The 19,204-nt window shown below is 50.4% G+C and overlaps 1 protein-coding gene across 1 annotated transcript in view; it reads left to right on the forward strand.

Annotated features, from left to right (window-relative positions):
- The first annotated feature begins 988 nt into the window (after window positions 1–988).
- LOC142258916 (uncharacterized) overlaps window positions 989–19,204 on the forward strand; it is a 76,410-nt gene continuing 58,194 nt past the window's right edge. The window contains exons 1-5 of the mRNA XM_075331473.1: window positions 989–1,390; window positions 10,682–10,861; window positions 10,943–11,066; window positions 11,150–11,247; window positions 11,444–11,534. Of these exons, the coding sequence (XP_075187588.1) occupies window positions 989–1,390; window positions 10,682–10,861; window positions 10,943–11,066; window positions 11,150–11,247; window positions 11,444–11,534 (895 nt within the window). The remainder of the gene's footprint in view (window positions 1,391–10,681; window positions 10,862–10,942; window positions 11,067–11,149; window positions 11,248–11,443; window positions 11,535–19,204) is intronic.

Here is a 19,204-nt window from a genome sequence, read left to right on the forward strand (position 1 = left end):
GAACGAACTGCCTGCTTAGAAAGCAGGCGGTTCGCCGGCCAGAGCGACGTCCCTAGTCAGGTAAGTATGTGTGACGGGTGTAAGCGATGTTGTGCGCCACGGGCAGCGATTTGCCCGTGACACACAACCGACGGGGGCGGGTGCTTTCATCAGCGACATCGCTAGTGATGTCGCTGTGTGTAAAGCCCGCCTAAGAGTCATCCCTGGATTACGGATACGTGGGAGGCCGACAAGTTGGAGAATGGTCTAGTCACGTCCCCTGTGCTTGGGGTATAGTCCGGTGGTTGGGGTGGTGGCCGTCTTCCTGGAAGCGTATTTCCCTACGAAGTCCCTAGTGAGACCGAAGTCAGTGGCGCCCTTAAACAGAAGGACACGCTTGTTATTGACCTAAGCAGTGATCAAGGAGTTAAAAACACTATAAGCTATTCCTAGTGCAAGCATCCCTGTGGGAGGGAACGAAAGGCCTAAGAGAGTATATGATCCAGTCAACGCCGGTCAACTGAGGGGCTTAGTGGTATCTTACAGAACCCAGGTGCAAGAAAGACGGTCGGCTAAATTCATTTACGAGATGGAGTCTGGAGGGAACCCCCGTAGGTCTGAACACGGTGACCGTGTTGCCCAGACGTTAACAAATGCTGTGAAGGAAAGAAGTGGAATTGTAATTGAAACGAAGAAAGGAAGTAAAGACAAGTTGATGAATTCAAATGCTATGGCGTCTTGTTTATGTCTTTTGAAAATGACTGAAGTGTGGAGCGGATGAGTTGGGAGTGATCCTGTACGTGATGTGGCAGCGGGGAGGCATGGGGTTAACGAGCAGCTGTGCTGCGTTCGGCTTCCACCTGCAAGCACGACTACTACGGTTTGTCCCGTGCCTCTCACATCTTGGCGTAGTCGGCAGGATAAACTTCCGTGTTTTAACGTGACCTGCTTGGTGAGAATGAAGAAAAAGAGAAAGAAAACCCTTGGTGATGTGTGCGTGAGAACTAAAATGGCGCTGGCTGCTTTGGAAGAGCGGCAAGCCCATCTTGAGCGGAGTCACAGCTCAATGGCACAAAAGTGTGGCCCACCCCCGGGAGCATTGATGACTGTCGGTCAATCCCAGGTGGGGTGTAGCAAGAAGGAAAATCCACAGCCCCAAAGATGGATCCGTGCAGCGGGACTTTCTAGGCAAAAGAGGAAACAAAACTCTGAGAGGAAAGCTGCCGGAGGAGAGAGCCACGAAAGTCTGAGCGAGAGGAAAGCTGCCCAAAAAGCAGAGTGTCCCGAAGACTGTTGTGAGCAAAAAGCTGAGGGAGATTCCGTCCATTATGGAAAGAAGGCCCGGACCTGGTCCAGCGTGGACGCTGCACTGAATTCGCTTTCCAGGGCTGCGGCTGTCGCCATCTTTTATGTGCGTTTAGGAGTTGGCACAACCCTAATAGGTGAATGAAGTTACCTTGGCTTATCTGTTACCTTACCTGGTAAGACCCTATTCTGCGCTTCTATCCACAGTATTTCCTACGTACACTGTGATGGTCAGGCACAGACTGAGTGAGTCGCGTGATGAGCGGTGAATGAACTCCGGTGAGGTCACTAAAGTCACCTGAGGTCAAGTTACCTGCAGTCACAAGTGGTGGACCGTGGGAACCTCCAGCTGTGGCCGTGGCTAACCTGAGTGACGTCACCACTGATCGCAGCTCAGTCTCTGCCCCTGAACCTCACAGCGGGTGGTTATGTGCCATGATTGCGCGCTGTGACTACATGTAGCAGAGCTTGAAGCTTCGTGGGACCTCGTGTGGATTATGTTGAACCTGCACGGGTGTTTTGGGGATTAGTAAAGTGGTAAGAGAGGGTATCCACTACATATATCTTGTGCACACACGGCTCTGCTACATACACATCATGCACACACGGCTCCACTACGTAGACACATGGTACTGGTCCGTACACATCGTACACATGCAACTCTGCTCCATATACGCCATTAACACATTTTCAGTGACTTGTGATCGAGACCGATCAGGTCCAAATGTTTTTCTTCTAAAGTCGCTCAACAAATCTTCTCCTCACCTGAACTTATCAATAAAGAATTAAATTTAGCAAAGATTGAAATGAGTTTGAAGGGATCACATACATACGCAACAGGGGTCACATACATACGCAACAGGGGTCACATACATACGCAACAGGGGTCACATACATACGCAACAGGGGTCACATACATACGCAACAGGGGTCACATACATACGCAAAAGGGGTCACATACATACGCAACAGGGGTCACATACATACGCAACAGAGGTTTACTAAAACCGTCCACTGACACCGCGCCTCATCCAGTGTGTTCATGCCAATATAGGAGTATACTGAGGAGCTGATCATGTGACCCCTGACTCCTCCCCTCCATGTGACATCATCACAGGTCCTGGAAGCACAGAGCAGCCATATATCTAGTGTGCGGCTCTGCAGGTGGAGGTAGGTGCAGGGTATTATATATCTAGTGTGCGGCTCTGCAGGTGGAGGTAGGTGCAGGGTATTATATATCTAGTGTGCGGCTCTGCAGGTGGAGGTAGGTGCAGGGTATTATATATCTAGTGTGCGGCTCTGCAGGTGGAGGTAGGTGCAGGGTATTATATATCTAGTGTGCGGCTCTGCAGGTGGAGGTAGGTGCAGGGTATTATATATCTAGTGTGCGGCTCTGCAGGTGGAGGTAGGTGCAGGTTATTATATATCTAGTGTGCGGCTCTGCAGGTGGAGGTAGGTGCAGGGTATTATATATCTAGTGTGCGGCTCTGCAGGTGGAGGTAGGTGCAGGGTATTATATATCTAGTGTGCGGCTCTGCAGGTGGAGGTAGGTGCAGGGTATTATATATCTAGTGTGCGGCTCTGCAGGTGGAGGTAGGTGCAGGGTATTATATATCTAGTGTGCGGCTCTGCAGGTGGAGGTAGGTGCAGGGTATTATATATCTAGTGTGCGGCTCTGCAGGTGGAGGTAGGTGCAGGGTATTATATATCTAGTGTGCGGCTCTGCAGGAGGAGGTAGGTGCAGGGTATTATATATCTAGTGTGCGGCTCTGCAGGTGGAGGTAGGTGCAGGGTATTATATATCTAGTGTGCGGCTCTGCAGGTGGAGGTAGGTGCAGGGTATTATATATCTAGTGTGCGGCTCTGCAGGTGGAGGTAGGTGCAGGGTATTATATATCTAGTGTGCGGCTCTGCAGGTGGAGGTAGGTGCAGGTTATTATATATCTAGTGTGCGGCTCTGCAGGTGGAGGTAGGTGCAGGGTATTATATATCTAGTGTGCGGCTCTGCAGGTGGAGGTAGGTGCAGGGTATTATATATCTAGTGTGCGGCTCTGCAGGTGGAGGTAGGTGCAGGGTATTATATATCTAGTGTGCGGCTCTGCAGGTGGAGGTAGGTGCAGGGTATTATATATCTAGTGTGCGGCTCTGCAGGTGGAGGTAGGTGCAGGGTATTATATATCTAGTGTGCGGCTCTGCAGGTGGAGGTAGGTGCAGGGTATTATATATCTAGTGTGCGGCTCTGCAGGTGGAGGTAGGTGCAGGGTATTATATATCTAGTGTGCGGCTCTGCAGGTGGAGGTAGGTGCAGGGTATTATATATCTAGTGTGCGGCTCTGCAGGTGGAGGTAGGTGCAGGGTATTATATATCTAGTGTGCGGCTCTGCAGGTGGAGGTAGGTGCAGGTTATTATATATCTAGTGTGCGGCTCTGCAGGTGGAGGTAGGTGCAGGGTATTATATATCTAGTGTGCGGCTCTGCAGGTGGAGGTAGGTGCAGGTTATTATATATCTAGTGTGCGGCTCTGCAGGTGGAGGTAGGTGCAGGGTATTATATATCTAGTGTGCGGCTCTGCAGGTGGAGGTAGGTGCAGGGTATTATATATCTAGTGTGCGGCTCTACAGGTGGAGGTAGGTGCAGGGTATTATATATCTAGTGTGCGGCTCTGCAGGTGGAGGTAGGTGCAGGGTATTATATATCTAGTGTGCGGCTCTGCAGGTGGAGGTAGGTGCAGGGTATTATATATCTAGTGTGCGGCTCTGCAGGTGGAGGTAGGTGCAGGGTATTATATATCTAGTGTGCGGCTCTGCAGGAGGAGGTAGGTGCAGGGTATTATATATCTAGTGTGCGGCTCTGCAGGTGGAGGTAGGTGCAGGGTATTATATATCTAGTGTGCGGCTCTGCAGGTGGAGGTAGGTGCAGGGTATTATATATCTAGTGTGCGGCTCTGCAGGTGGAGGTAGGTGCAGGGTATTATATATCTAGTGTGCGGCTCTGCAGGTGGAGGTAGGTGCAGGGTATTATATATCTAGTGTGCGGCTCTGCAGGTGGAGGTAGGTGCAGGTTATTATATATCTAGTGTGCGGCTCTGCAGGAGGAGGTAGGTGCAGGGTATTATATATCTAGTGTGCGGCTCTGCAGGTGGAGGTAGGTGCAGGGTATTATATATGTAGTGTGCGGCTCTGCAGGTGGAGGTAGGTGCAGGGTATTATATATCTAGTGTGCGGCTCTGCAGGTGGAGGTAGGTGCAGGGTATTATATATCTAGTGTGCGGCTCTGCAGGTGGAGGTAGGTGCAGGGTATTATATATCTAGTGTGCGGCTCTGCAGGTGGAGGTAGGTGCGGGGTATTATATATCTAGTGTGCGGCTCTGCAGGTGGAGGTAGGTGCAGGGTATTATATATCTAGTGTGCGGCTCTGCAGGTGGAGGTAGGTGCAGGGTATTATATATCTAGTGTGCGGCTCTGCAGGTGGAGGTAGGTGCAGGGTATTATATATCTAGTGTGCGGCTCTGCAGGTGGAGGTAGGTGCAGGGTATTATATATCTAGTGTGCGGCTCTGCAGGTGGAGGTAGGTGCAGGGTATTATATATCTAGTGTGCGGCTCTGCAGGTGGAGGTAGGTGCAGGGTATTATATATCTAGTGTGCGGCTCTGCAGGTGGAGGTAGGTGCAGGGTATTATATATCTAGTGTGCGGCTCTGCAGGTGGAGGTAGGTGCAGGGTATTATATATCTAGTGTGCGGCTCTGCAGGTGGAGGTAGGTGCAGGGTATTATATATCTAGTGTGCGGCTCTGCAGGTGGAGGTAGGTGCAGGGTATTATATATCTAGTGTGCGGCTCTGCAGGAGGAGGTAGGTGCAGGGTATTATATATCTAGTGTGCGGCTCTGCAGGTGGAGGTAGGTGCAGGGTATTATATATCTAGTGTGCGGCTCTGCAGGTGGAGGTAGGTGCAGGGTATTATATATCTAGTGTGCGGCTCTGCAGGTGGAGGTAGGTGCAGGGTATTATATATCTAGTGTGCGGCTCTGCAGGTGGAGGTAGGTGCAGGGTATTATATATCTAGTGTGCGGCTCTGCAGGTGGAGGTAGGTGCAGGGTATTATATATCTAGTGTGCGGCTCTGCAGGTGGAGGTAGGTGCAGGGTATTATATATCTAGTGTGCGGCTCTGCAGGTGGAGGTAGGTGCAGGGTATTATATATCTAGTGTGCGGCTCTGCAGGTGGAGGTAGGTGCAGGGTATTATATATCTAGTGTGCGGCTCTGCAGGTGGAGGTAGGTGCAGGGTATTATATATCTAGTGTGCGGCTCTGCAGGTGGAGGTAGGTGCAGGGTATTATATATCTAGTGTGCGGCTCTGCAGGTGGAGGTAGGTGCAGGGTATTATATATCTAGTGTGCGGCTCTGCAGGTGGAGGTAGGTGCAGGGTATTATATATCTAGTGTGCGGCTCTGCAGGTGGAGGTAGGTGCAGGGTATTATATATCTAGTGTGCGGCTCTGCAGGTGGAGGTAGGTGCAGGGTATTATATATCTAGTGTGCGGCTCTGCAGGTGGAGGTAGGTGCAGGGTATTATATATCTAGTGTGCGGCTCTGCAGGTGGAGGTAGGTGCAGGGTATTATATATCTAGTGTGCGGCTCTGCAGGTGGAGGTAGGTGCAGGGTATTATATATCTAGTGCGCGGCTCTGCAGGTGGAGGTAGGTGCAGGGTATTATATCTAGTGCGCGGCTCTGCAGGTGGAGGTAGGTGCAGGGTATTATATATCTAGTGCGCGGCTCTGCAGGTGGAGGTAGGTGCAGGGTATTATATATCTAGTGTGCGGCTCTGCAGGTGGAGGTAGGTGCAGGGTATTATATATCTAGTGTGCGGCTCTGCAGGTGGAGGTAGGTGCAGGGTATTATATATCTAGTGTGCGGCTCTGCAGGTGGAGGTAGGTGCAGGGCATTATATATCTAGTGTGCGGCTCTGCAGGTGGAGGTAGGTGCAGGGTATTATATATCTAGTGTGCGGCTCTGCAGGTGGAGGTAGGTGCAGGGTATTATATATCTAGTGTGCGGCTCTGCAGGTGGAGGTAGGTGCAGGGTATTATATATCTAGTGTGCGGCTCTGCAGGTGGAGGTAGGTGCAGGGTATTATATATCTAGTGTGCGGCTCTGCAGGTGGAGGTAGGTGCAGGGTATTATATATCTAGTGTGCGGCTCTGCAGGTGGAGGTAAGGTGCAGGGTATTATATATCTAGTGTGCGGCTCTGCAGGTGGAGGTAGGTGCAGGGTATTATATATCTAGTGTGCGGCTCTGCAGGTGGAGGTAGGTGCAGGTTATTATATATCTAGTGTGCGGCTCTGCAGGTGGAGGTAGGTGCAGGGTATTATATATCTAGTGTGCGGCTCTGCAGGTGGAGGTAGGTGCAGGGTATTATATATCTAGTGTGCGGCTCTGCAGGTGGAGGTAGGTGCAGGGTATTATATATCTAGTGTGCGGCTCTGCAGGTGGAGGTAGGTGCAGGGTATTATATATCTAGTGTGCGGCTCTGCAGGTGGAGGTAGGTGCAGGGTATTATATATCTAGTGTGCGGCTCTGCAGGTGGAGGTAGGTGCAGGGTATTATATATCTAGTGTGCGGCTCTGCAGGTGGAGGTAGGTGCAGGGTATTATATATCTAGTGTGCGGCTCTGCAGGTGGAGGTAGGTGCAGGGTATTATATATCTAGTGTGCGGCTCTGCAGGTGGAGGTAGGTGCAGGGTATTATATATCTAGTGTGCGGCTCTGCAGGTGGAGGTAGGTGCAGGGTATTATATATCTAGTGTGCGGCTCTGCAGGTGGAGGTAGGTGCAGGGTATTATATATCTAGTGTGCGGCTCTGCAGGTGGAGGTAGGTGCAGGGTATTATATATCTAGTGTGCGGCTCTGCAGGTGGAGGTAGGTGCAGGGTATTATATATCTAGTGTGCGGCTCTGCAGGTGGAGGTAGGTGCAGGGTATTATATATCTAGTGTGCGGCTCTGCAGGTGGAGGTAGGTGCAGGGGTATTATATATCTAGTGTGCGGCTCTGCAGGAGGAGGTAGGTGCAGGGTATTATATATCTAGTGTGCGGCTCTGCAGGTGGAGGTAGGTGCAGGGTATTATATATCTAGTGTGCGGCTCTGCAGGTGGAGGTAGGTGCAGGTTATTATATATCTAGTGTGCGGCTCTGCAGGTGGAGGTAGGTGCAGGGTATTATATATCTAGTGTGCGGCTCTGCAGGTGGGAGGTAGGTGCAGGTTATTATATATCTAGTGTGCGGCTCTGCAGGTGGAGGTAGGTGCAGGGTATTATATATCTAGTGTGCGGCTCTGCAGGTGGAGGTAGGTGCAGGGTATTATATATCTAGTGTGCGGCTCTGCAGGTGGAGGTAGGTGCAGGGTATTATATATCTAGTGTGCGGCTCTGCAGGTGGAGGTAGGTGCAGGGTATTATATATCTAGTGTGCGGCTCTGCAGGTGGAGGTAGGTGCAGGGTATTATATATCTAGTGTGCGGCTCTGCAGGTGGAGGTAGGTGCAGGGTATTATATATCTAGTGTGCGGCTCTGCAGGTGGAGGTAGGTGCAGGGTATTATATATCTAGTGTGCGGCTCTGCAGGTGGAGGTAGGTGCAGGGTATTATATATCTAGTGTGCGGCTCTGCAGGTGGAGGTAGGTGCAGGGTATTATATATCTAGTGTGCGGCTCTGCAGGTGGAGGTAGGTGCAGGGTATTATATATCTAGTGTGCGGCTCTGCAGGTGGAGGTAGGTGCAGGGTATTATATATCTAGTGTGCGGCTCTGCAGGTGGAGGTAGGTGCAGGGTATTATATATCTAGTGTGCGGCTCTGCAGGGGGAGGTAGGTGCAGGGTATTATGTATCTAGTGTGCGGCTCTGCAGGAGGAGGTAGGTGCAGGGTATTATATATCTAGTGTGCGGCTCTGCAGGTGGAGGTAGGTGCAGGTTATTATGTATCTAGTGTGCGGCTCTGCAGGTGGAGGTAGGTGCAGGGTATTATATATCTAGTGTGCGGCTCTGCAGGTGGAGGTAGGTGCAGGGTATTATATATCTAGTGTGCGGCTCTGCAGGTGGAGGTAGGTGCAGGGTATTATATATCTAGTGTGCGGCTCTGCAGGTGGAGGTAGGTGCAGGGTATTATATATCTAGTGTGCGGCTCTGCAGGTGGAGGTAGGTGCAGGGTATTATATATCTAGTGTGCGGCTCTGCAGGTGGAGGTAGGTGCAGGGTATTATATATCTAGTGTGCGGCTCTGCAGGTGGAGGTAGGTGCAGGGTATTATATATCTAGTGTGCGGCTCTGCAGGTGGAGGTAGGTGCAGGGTATTATATATCTAGTGTGCGGCTCTGCAGGTGGAGGTAGGTGCAGGGTATTATATATCTAGTGTGCGGCTCTGCAGGTGGAGGTAGGTGCAGGGTATTATATATCTAGTGTGCGGCTCTGCAGGTGGAGGTAGGTGCAGGGTATTATATATCTAGTGTGCGGCTCTGCAGGTGGAGGTAGGTGCAGGGTATTATATATCTAGTGTGCGGCTCTGCAGGGAGGAGGTAGGTGCAGGGTATTATATATCTAGTGTGCGGCTCTGCAGGTGGAGGTAGGTGCAGGGTATTATATATCTAGTGTGCGGCTCTGCAGGTGGAGGTAGGTGCAGGGTATTATATATCTAGTGTGCGGCTCTGCAGGTGGAGGTAGGTGCAGGGTATTATATATCTAGTGTGCGGCTCTGCAGGTGGAGGTAGGTGCAGGGTATTATATATCTAGTGTGCGGCTCTGCAGGTGGAGGTAGGTGCAGGGTATTATATATCTAGTGTGCGGCTCTGCAGGTGGAGGTAGGTGCAGGGTATTATATATCTAGTGTGCGGCTCTGCAGGTGGAGGTAGGTGCAGGGTATTATATATCTAGTGTGCGGCTCTGCAGGTGGAGGTAGGTGCAGGGTATTATATATCTAGTGTGCGGCTCTGCAGGTGGAGGTAGGTGCAGGGTATTATATATCTAGTGTGCGGCTCTGCAGGTGGAGGTAGGTGCAGGGTATTATATATCTAGTGTGCGGCTCTGCAGGTGGAGGTAGGTGCAGGGTATTATATATCTAGTGTGCGGCTCTGCAGGTGGAGGTAGGTGCAGGGTATTATATATCTAGTGTGCGGCTCTGCAGGTGGAGGTAGGTGCAGGGTATTATATATCTAGTGTGCGGCTCTGCAGGTGGAGGTAGGTGCAGGGTATTATATATCTAGTGTGCGGCTCTGCAGGTGGAGGTAGGTGCAGGGTATTATATATCTAGTGTGCGGCTCTGCAGGTGGAGGTAGGTGCAGGGTATTATATATCTAGTGTGCGGCTCTGCAGGTGGAGGTGTGTGGAGATTCCCCATTACTGGGGCAGGCGGCATTAACCCCTTCAGCTCTGAGACTTTCTTGGTGATTTTCTCTTCCTGATTTCTATGAGGTTTTTGTTCCTTTTCCTTTGATAGATACAGACGCCCCAACTATGAGAGGCCGGAAGTGAGGAAACCCGTCTGCCCTCAGTCCTAGGCCCCTTTCTGCCCTCAGTCCCCGGCCCCTTTCTGCCCTCAGTCCTAGGCCCCTTTCTGCCCTCAGTCCTAGGCCCCTTTCTGCCCTCAGTCCCCAGCCCCTTTCTGCCCTCAGTCCCCAGCCCCTTTCTGCCCTCAGTCCCCAGCCCCTTTCTGCCCTCAGTCCCCAGCCCCTTTCTGCCCTCGGTCCTCGGCCCCTTTCTGCCCTCGGCCCCTTTCTGCCCTCAGTCCCCAGCCCCTTTCTGCCCTCGGTCCTCGGCCCCTTTCTGCCCTCGGCCCCTTTCTGCCCTCAGTCCCCAGCCCCTTTCTGCCCTCGGTCCTAGGCCCCTTTCCGCCCTCAGTCCTCGGCCCCTTTCCGCCCTCAGTCCTCGGCCCCTTTCCGCCCTCAGTCCTCGGCCCCTTCCCGCCCTCGGTCCTCGGCCCCTTTCTGCCCTCGGTCCTCGGCCCCTTTCTGCCCCCTACAGTATAATGTTCCCCCAGAATGTTCTCATTCTATGTTTGCCCTTATTATCTCCAGTAATTGTATTATTACAGCGGATTCTTTATGATGTTACATCGTCATCTCCTTCCCATTCAGGTCCTTATAATATCGGATCCTCTCAGTGGAGATCTTCTATAGAAGAGAATTCTCCTGATTGCCCCGTGAAGGATGGATATGGACAGGGACAAGATGGCGGAGAGGATATTACACCTCACCCTAGAGATCCTCTTCCGGCTTACTGGAGAGGTGAGAGATTCTGATGGCGTCACATTACATCATTCTTATCTATGGGAATAACAGATGGACAGAACTGGAGAGGTGAGGACTCTGGAAATGTCTGGAGTGAGATTTATTACTGTGTCTCTCCATAACCAGGATTACACAGTAGTGAAGAAGACCTCTAGTGAGCGCTGTCAGGCCCCTGTGTCTGAGGGATGGGGAAGACCCCTGAGCCCAATCACGGGGCCTCCACCTCAACCCCCGATACATGAGGACATCAATGACCAGAAGATCCTAGAACTCACCTACAAGATGATTGAGCTGCTGACTGGAGAGGTGACACTGCTGGGAATGCTGGGACATTATACAGTAACGCTATGAAGAGTTCGGGGGTGACGGTATCATTGTATGTGTCAGGTTCCTATAAGGTGTCAGGACGTCACCGTCTATTTCTCCATGGAGGAGTGGGAGTATTTAGAAGGACACCAAGATCTGTACAAGGACGTCATGATGGAGGTTCCCCAGCCCCTCACATCACCAGGTAATAGACAGGACTACATACACACGGCCTATAATTATCTGTATGTAAGGAATGAATTCAGTCCCTGTATGTGTCTCCTCCAGTTCTATCCAGTAAGAGGACAACACCAGAGAGATGTCCCCGTCCTCTTCTCCCACAGGACTGTAAACAAGAAGACCCCGATGTTCCTCAGGATCATCAGGTAGATGGAGAGAAGGGGCCATGAAATCTCCTATGATGTGTAGACGGCTGTGAAGGTCTTGTGCTCAGTCTTGTTTTATCCTCCAGTATTATATGTGTTATACTTGTGTAATGAGAGCGGTGGAGATGGCAGGATTAGAGCTGATCATAGATGGGACTTCTCCATCTGTCTGTGACTTTTACAATATTTGTTTCAGGGGGAAGATCTGCCCCATATTAATACTACAGAGACATATGTGAGGGGTGATGAGCGGAGTAAAGAGGAGATTCTTACAGGTGACTGTGCAGGTGAGTAGTGGTCTCTATAAACCGACGAGTAAAAGGATAACAATGTTTTGAACTTTTGACTTTCATTCTCCATACCTCACCATCACCTTGAACGGGAGACGACCTTCATTTTATAAACAATCATCTTGGCTATCTCATACATAAATTATTTATTTTTTATTACTATAACGCCATTTATTCCATGGCGCTTTACAAGTGAAAAGAGTATACATAAAAAACAAGTACAACAATCATGAACATTAAAAAACAGACTGGTACAGGAGGACAGAAGACCCTGCCCGCGAGCGCTCACAGTCTACAGGAAATGGGTGAGGGTACAGTAGGTGAGGGTAGAGCTGGTTGCGCAGTGGTGTACTGGACTGAGGATTATTGTAGGCTTGTCAGAAGAGGTGGGTCTTCAGGTTCCTTTTGAAGCGCTCCATGGTAGGCAAGAGTCTGATATGCTGGGGTAGAGCATTCCAGAGTATGAGGGAGGTGCGGGAGAAATCTTGTATGCAATTGTGGGAAAAGGAGATAAGGGGAGTAGAGAAGGAGATCTTGTGCATATCTGAGGTTGTGTGCAGGTAGGTACCCGGAGATTAAGGCACAGATGTAAGGAGGACACAGGTTGTGGATGGCTTTGTATATCATGGTTAGTGTTTTTAACTGGAGTCTTTCGGCAATGGGAAGCCAGTGAAGGGAATGGCAGAGAGGAGAGGCCGGGGCATAACGAGGGGAGAGGTGGATTAATCGGGCCGCAGAGTGTAGGATAGATTAAAGGGGTGCAAGAGTGTTGGAAGGGAGTCCAGAAAGCAGGAGGTTGCAGTAGTTGATGCAGGAGATGATGAGGGCATGCACTAATGTTTTGATGTTTCTTGATTAAGGAAATATTTTTGAGTTATAGTGAGCATGAGGTAAAGAGGGCTTGGATGTGTGGCTTGAAGGATAGAGCTGAGTCGAGGGTTACTCCGAGGCAACAAGCTTGTGAGACTTGGGAGAGTGAGCAGCCATTAAAGAAGTTGTCCAGTTACCAAAACTGATTTTTTTTTTTTCTGATAAATCTTGCTAATATGTGCCCCTCAACACATCTATTATGTTTTTCAGCAAAATTAGCTTTTATTGTGCACTAGCAGCACATGCTCATTGCTGGCTCCAGCTCTGATGGGGTAATCTCTCCTCTGACTTCCTGTGTTCAGTTCCTACAAGTCTCAGAACTCTTTGTGGCTCTAGGGCGGTGTCTGGCTTATCTAACACACCCATTGTGTCTAATACACCCACTCTGCTCTCCGACCAAACCCTCCTCCCTGCCTCTTCCCAGTTGATGCCCAGAGAGAAATCACAGATACAGCAGCTCTGCACAGCCAGGGGAAGAAAGTGTGCGTATATACAGTGTGTGTGTGTGTGTGTGTGTGTGTATAGTGTCAGTGTGTGTGTATGTACAGAAATTATGATTATTAGTCTGCGCAACATGTGAAAAAAATAATTGGGGAAAAAAAAGTGACGGGTGATGAGATTGCTTTTTTCCCTCTTGCCTAGTCTGTGTGTCGTCCGTATCATCCGCAAACCGCATGTGACCGGATCCTGTGGATTAAATGTGCAGCGCATGCAACCGTTATTTTATCCGATCCTTCTGCAGCGGGACACAGAATTTATCGGCCGGCGCTGGAGTCAGATGACTCCTGATCTCACAGCCCGCACACGATGCAATGGCTGCAGGTGGGCTCATTCACATGACCGTTCCGTCTGTCCTGGTCAGTTCCTGTTTTTTTGCGGCCCCACAGACAGGACCATCTTTTCAATGTCTTTTGTGTAGGATCGGATGGTACACGGTAGCACTTCCATGTGCATCCGATCCTACAAAAAAAACCACATCGGATGCCGTATGTCCGCTCCGTTATTATGGAGCATGTCCTATTCTGTTCCGTAATAACGAACCGTGACTCAATACAAGTCAATGGGTCCGCAAAATTCCCGGAAGCAACACGGAAGCACTTCCATGTGACTTCCGTCGGGTGCCCAGTGCAGTCAGTGTCACGCTCCAGCCCCAGCCACGCGGCTGCCCGCTCAGCAGTGTCAGCAGCGGCCCGCACTGCAGTGTCAGCAGCCGCGCGGATGACCAGCACTACCGTCAAGAGGTTAGTAATTTCATTACCTACGGTGATGAAGTCCTGCCATCCTGACGTCAGCGGTCGTCACTGCCTTCTATGCCCGCCGCTTGTCACATCACCTCTCGCTGTCGACCCGATACTGTGACTAGTGGTGACGTCACGGGCCGCTTGCGATACTTGGTTTGTGAAGGCGGCGGTCATTGAACTCAGTGACAGCGCTGCTGTCAGGAGTTCAGCAATCATCGCAGGTAATATACCTCACTAACCTCCTGATAGCAGCACTCGTCATGCCCTGCAGTGACCTGGGCTGACCTATTGATGTTAGCTCAGGTCACTGCACGGCTCTCCCAGCAAATAGGGAACATTCTGTTCTTCATTGACTGGGACATTGACTATGGTATGGATCATCGTGGGACCCCCTTGGATTACACCAGACCTGGATTTGTTTTTCTTTCTAATAAATTGGTGAAAGAGGGAATGTGTTGGGGAGTGTTTTTTCAAATAAAAATGTGTTTGTTGTCTTTTTTTTTTATTACTGCCTGGGTTGGTGATGTCGGGTATCTGATACACGCCTGACATCACTAACTCCAGGGCTTGATGCCAGGTGACATTACACATCTGGTATTAACCCCATATATTACCCCGTTTGCCACCGCACCAGGGCAACGGGATGAGATAGCGCGAAGCACCAGGACTGGCACATTTAATGGATGCGCTAGTTCTGGGGCGGCTGCAGCCTGCTACTTTTAGGCTGGGGAGTGTCCAATAACTGTGAACCTCCCTAGTTTGAGAATACCAGACCACAGCTGTCCGCTTTACCTTGGCTGGTGATCCAATTTTGGGGGACCCCGTGTTTTTTGTTTTAAATTATTTATTTAATTTAAAATAACAGCGTGGGGTGCCCTCTGTTTTGGATTACCAGCCAAGGTGAAGCTGCCAGCTGTGGTTTGCAGGCTGCAGCCGTTTGCTTTACCCTAGCTGGCTACAAAAGATAGGGGGACCGCATGTCATTTTTTTTATTTATTTATTTTTTGGCTAAATACAAGGCTAAGCACCCCTTAGTGCCACATGAAAGTCACAAAAGGGTGTCAGCTTAGAATATGCAGGGGGTAAAACATTATATATGTATTTCTTATCTATCTATACATTCATTCATTCATTCATTCATCCCTCTATCCCTCTGTCTCTATATCTATCTATTCATCTCTATATCTACTCATCTATTTATCTTTCTTGCTGCTTCCGTTTTTTGCGGTCCACAAAAAAAACGGAAGGCACGCAGATGTCACACGGATGCCACTAGGATGCAGCCATGAAAAAAAGGACCGTTTTTTGTGGCCCGCAAAAACGGAACAGTCATGTGAATGTAGCCTTAACAGCAGTCGCTGCCTGCTGCCGGTCACATGTGACCGTGTGCGGGCTGTGTGTACAGGACTTCAGCTGAGTTCAGATCAGCTGACTCAAGTGTCGGCCGATTAGGCTGGGGCCACATGGGGATTACTGTGATCCCCTCGCATTACACTCGGCTCACGCTCAGTACAGCAGAGCTGAGTGTCATGCGTGTGTCCCTGCGACTGAGGTCCGACTCTGCGAGCAGACCTCAGCAGCGGGGACGGACCGGCACTCGAGGGGTGGGCCAGCACTGAGGAGGGGTGGGAGGGATTTTTCTCCCTCTCTCCTCCGTAGTCCACCGATGTAACCGCAAGTGCAGTGCGATTTTTCTCTCACCACATACACTTGAATGAGTAAAAGAGAGAGTCTTGCATTACAGTTGTAGCATGCTGTGATTGTTTTCTCGGTCCAATTAGGGCGGAGAAAATAATCGCTCATGTGTGCTGACACACAGGCTAATATTGGTCCGAGTGGAATACGATGTTTGATCGCACTCCACTCGCACTGTTTTTCTCGCCGTGTGGCTTAGACCTTACTTGTTCTATGTCCCCCTGCATCCATCGCAGCGTGTGCAGGCTGGAGTTCAGTTCAGATCAGCTGACTCCAGTGCTGGAGTGAACTCCGCTGACCTCACAGCCCGTACACGCTGCAATGGATGCAGGGGGACACAGAACAAGTAATTTGCAGACACTGCAGTCATCTGATTACTTGGGATGAATTGAGCAGTAAAATGCTCTGGTGCTCGATGGGTGAAGCCCATGTCGATTTTTTTTTTTAAAAATAAAAAATAAAAAATAAAAATCACATTGTTTGTGGGCTCCCGCTGCATTTTCTATTGTTAAGGGTAACCCAAGCAGCTACTGGCTGCTAACCCCAGCTGCTTGGTGTTACTTTCACTGGCAATAGAAATCCAGGGAAGCAATTTTTTTTTATAAAGGTTTTTGCCTGAAAACTTTTTTAAAAAAATGAAGTGGGCTTCACCATATTTTTGTATGCTAGCTAGGTACAGCAGGCAGCTACGGGCTGCCCCCAACCCCCAGCTGCCTATTTGTACCCGGCTGGAAACCAAAAATATAGAGAAGCCCTTTTTTTTTTTTTTTATTTCATGAATTTCATGAAATAATTAAAAAAAAAAAATGACATGGGCTTCGCCGAATTTTTGAGTCCAGCCAGGTACAACTATGCAGCTGGGGATTGGAATACGCAGTGAAGGGTGCCCAAACTTTCTGGGCCCCCTGCTGCTAATTGCAGTCCACAGCCGCCCCAGAAAATGGCGCTTTCATAGAAGCGCCATCTTCTGGCGCTGTATCCAACTCTTCCAGTGGCCCTGGTGGCAGGTGGCACACTGGGTAATAAGGGGTTAATACCAGCTATGTTTTACCAGCTGGTATAAAGCCCGAGATTCTTAATGTCAGGCCAAGTTTGACCTGGCCTTTAAGAATCTCCAATAAAGGGTTTAAAAAAAAAAAGACCACATTGAGAAAAAAACTTTATTAGAAATAAATACACTGACACAGTAGGGACTCCATGTTTATTACTCCCTCTCACCCCTCCACGATGGAGAGATTTCTGTACTGACCATGCCAGGAGAGAACGAGGGAAAAGAGAGAGAGAGCGAGGGGGGGGGAGGAAAAGAGAGTGAGGGGGGGAAAAAGAGAGCGAAGGGGGGGGAGGAAAAGAGAGCGAGGGGGAAAGGAAAAGAGAGTGAGGGGGGAGGAAAAGAGCGAGGGGGGGAAGAGAGCGCGGGGGGGAAGAGAGCACGGGGGGGAAGAGAGCACGGGGGGGGGAAGAGAGCACGGGGGGGGGAAGAGAGCGCGGGGGGGAAGAGAGCGCGGGGGGGAAGAGAGCGAGGGGGGGAAGAGAGCGAGGGGGGGGAGTGAGCGAGGGGAGGGGGAAGAGAGCGAGGGGGGGGTTAGAGAGCGAGGGAAGAGAGGGGAGAGGAGAGAGGGATAAGAGGGGGGCAGAGAAGAGTGGGGGGAGAGAAGAGAGTGGGGAAAGAAGGGGGGGGCAGAGGTGCTCTGTCACAAACTGTCTCCACTCTGTGACTTGTGGTGCAGGTGACAGAGTGCAGACAGTTGGTCCCATGCAGCAGGACAGATGGCAGAGCACAGCGGTGACATGCCTGTCAGTGTCTTGCTGCTGGGAGGAGCCCATGATCACACTGCCCGACACCGGCCACTCTCTTGACATCGCAGCAGAGCGGGCAGGTGGACAGTGTGATCACATACTTACGTGCAGGGGGGATTCAGCTGAAGACCTCCCCCCCCTGTACTGCACACTGGCGCCCCGTGCCTCACCATCTGCAGGACGCCGGCTCCACACTGACGTCCTCCGGATCCTCCCCTCGATACTGGGCTGTGATGTGTGGTAGTCACCGCCCACAGCCCTGTCACTCAATCTGAGTGGTGCCAGCCTCCTCTGACGTACCCGTCTTGTTTGAGAGCCCGGAAATGCCGGGACGTCAGAGGATGGTGGCGGCCACAGCTCCAGGGGGTCATGTGATCGGCACTGAGCGTGCAGGATAGCGCCGCTCAGTGCCAGAACTGGAAACAGAAGCCAATGGAGAAAACGCCTAGAAAGGTAAGTAGAACTCCTACAGAAAATAAAAAAAATGGGTGAACCACCCCTTTAACTTTGATGGGTTGAGTGAGGAGGAGAAAAGATAATGAATTCTGTTTTATTCATGTTAAGCTTTAGAAATCGAGCAGGGAAAAAGGATGAAATAGCAGACAGACATTGTGGGATTCTGGTTAGTAAGGAGGTGATGTCAGGTCCAGAGAGGTAGATCTGCGTATCATCGTCATAGAGATCATATCGAAAGCCGTGTAACTCTATGAGCTGTCCCAGGCCGAAGGTGTAGATGGAGAACAGCAGGGGTCCAAGAACTGAAACTTGGGGGACACCAACAGAGGGCAAGATGAGGAAATGGTGGGAGACACTGAAAGTTCGGTTGGTTAGTTATGAAGAGATCCAAGATAGGGCCAAGTCTGTGATGCCCAGAGATGACGGAATGTGTAATAGGAGTGAGTGGTCCACTGTGTCAAAGGCAGAGGACAACTGATCTACAATGACCCTCCTGAAGGCTTCCATTGTGCAACACTCTGGTGACTCCAAAAGGAGAGACGGAAATTTCTCCTTGTACCTTAGTTTCAGAATAAGAAGAAAGAAAGAATAATTCAGCTCACCGAGTTGCTGCAATCCGCTGTCTGTCAAGGCCTGCGCACGGAAGGCTGGGCTGCCAAATAGCGATCAGAAAAAGGAAATTCCAGCGCAGTCCAAATTGTCCGGTTAAAATTCATTTTTATTGAGTAAATCCATAAAAAATTGGGAAAATACAAGGCGGTCAGCAGGATATAGTATAGATGGTGTACAGACCCCACAAAGCTACGCGTTTCGACGTTAAGTCTTAGGCTATGTGTGCACGTTGCGTAAATACATGCAGTTACGCTGCGCTTTGTAGGGCAGCGTAACTGCATGCGTCCTGCCTCCCCTGCACAGTCTATGGAGATTGTGCAGGGGCCGTGCACACGTGGCGTTTTAGAGCGCAGCGCTTCGGCTACTGCCGAAGCGCTGCGTTCTAAGAAGTGACATGTCACTTCTTCCGTGCGCTTTGCCGGCAGCTCCAGCTCTGTCTATGGCAGGAGCTGCAGGCAGAGCGCATGGAATTGGCTTCACTACGGACATTTCTGCAGCGATTTAAAGCGCACATGTGCTCTTCAGATCGCTGCAGAAATTTCTGCAGTGAACTGTACGCAACGTGCGCACATAGCCTTAATCATGCTCTGGGGAGGAAGAGATGTCGGTTAGTTTCAGAATGGTGGCCAATCTAGGATGTAGGATAAAATGTGTATCATGCGAGGGTCTTGCCACAGACACTAAAGGCCTCTTTACATGCAATGACATCGCTAGCGAGATATCGCTGGGGTCACGGGATTCGTGACGCACATCCGGCGTTGTTAGCAACGTCGTTGCGTGTGACAAATCTGAGCGACCGCTAACGATCCGAAAAACGGCAAAAATTGTTGATTGTTGACACGTCGTTCAATTCCCAAATATCGTTGCTCAGTTTGGACGCAGGTTGTTCGTTGTTCCTGAGGCAGCACACATCACTACGTGTGACAGACGACGAACAACAGCGTTCCTGCGTCCTCCGGCAACGAGGTGAGAGTGACGTTAATGCGGCTGCTCTCC

The sequence above is a fragment of the Anomaloglossus baeobatrachus genome (assembly GCF_048569485.1).
Source record: "Anomaloglossus baeobatrachus isolate aAnoBae1 chromosome 5 unlocalized genomic scaffold, aAnoBae1.hap1 SUPER_5_unloc_18, whole genome shotgun sequence".
In the NCBI taxonomy this organism is placed as follows: Eukaryota; Metazoa; Chordata; class Amphibia; order Anura; family Aromobatidae; genus Anomaloglossus; species Anomaloglossus baeobatrachus.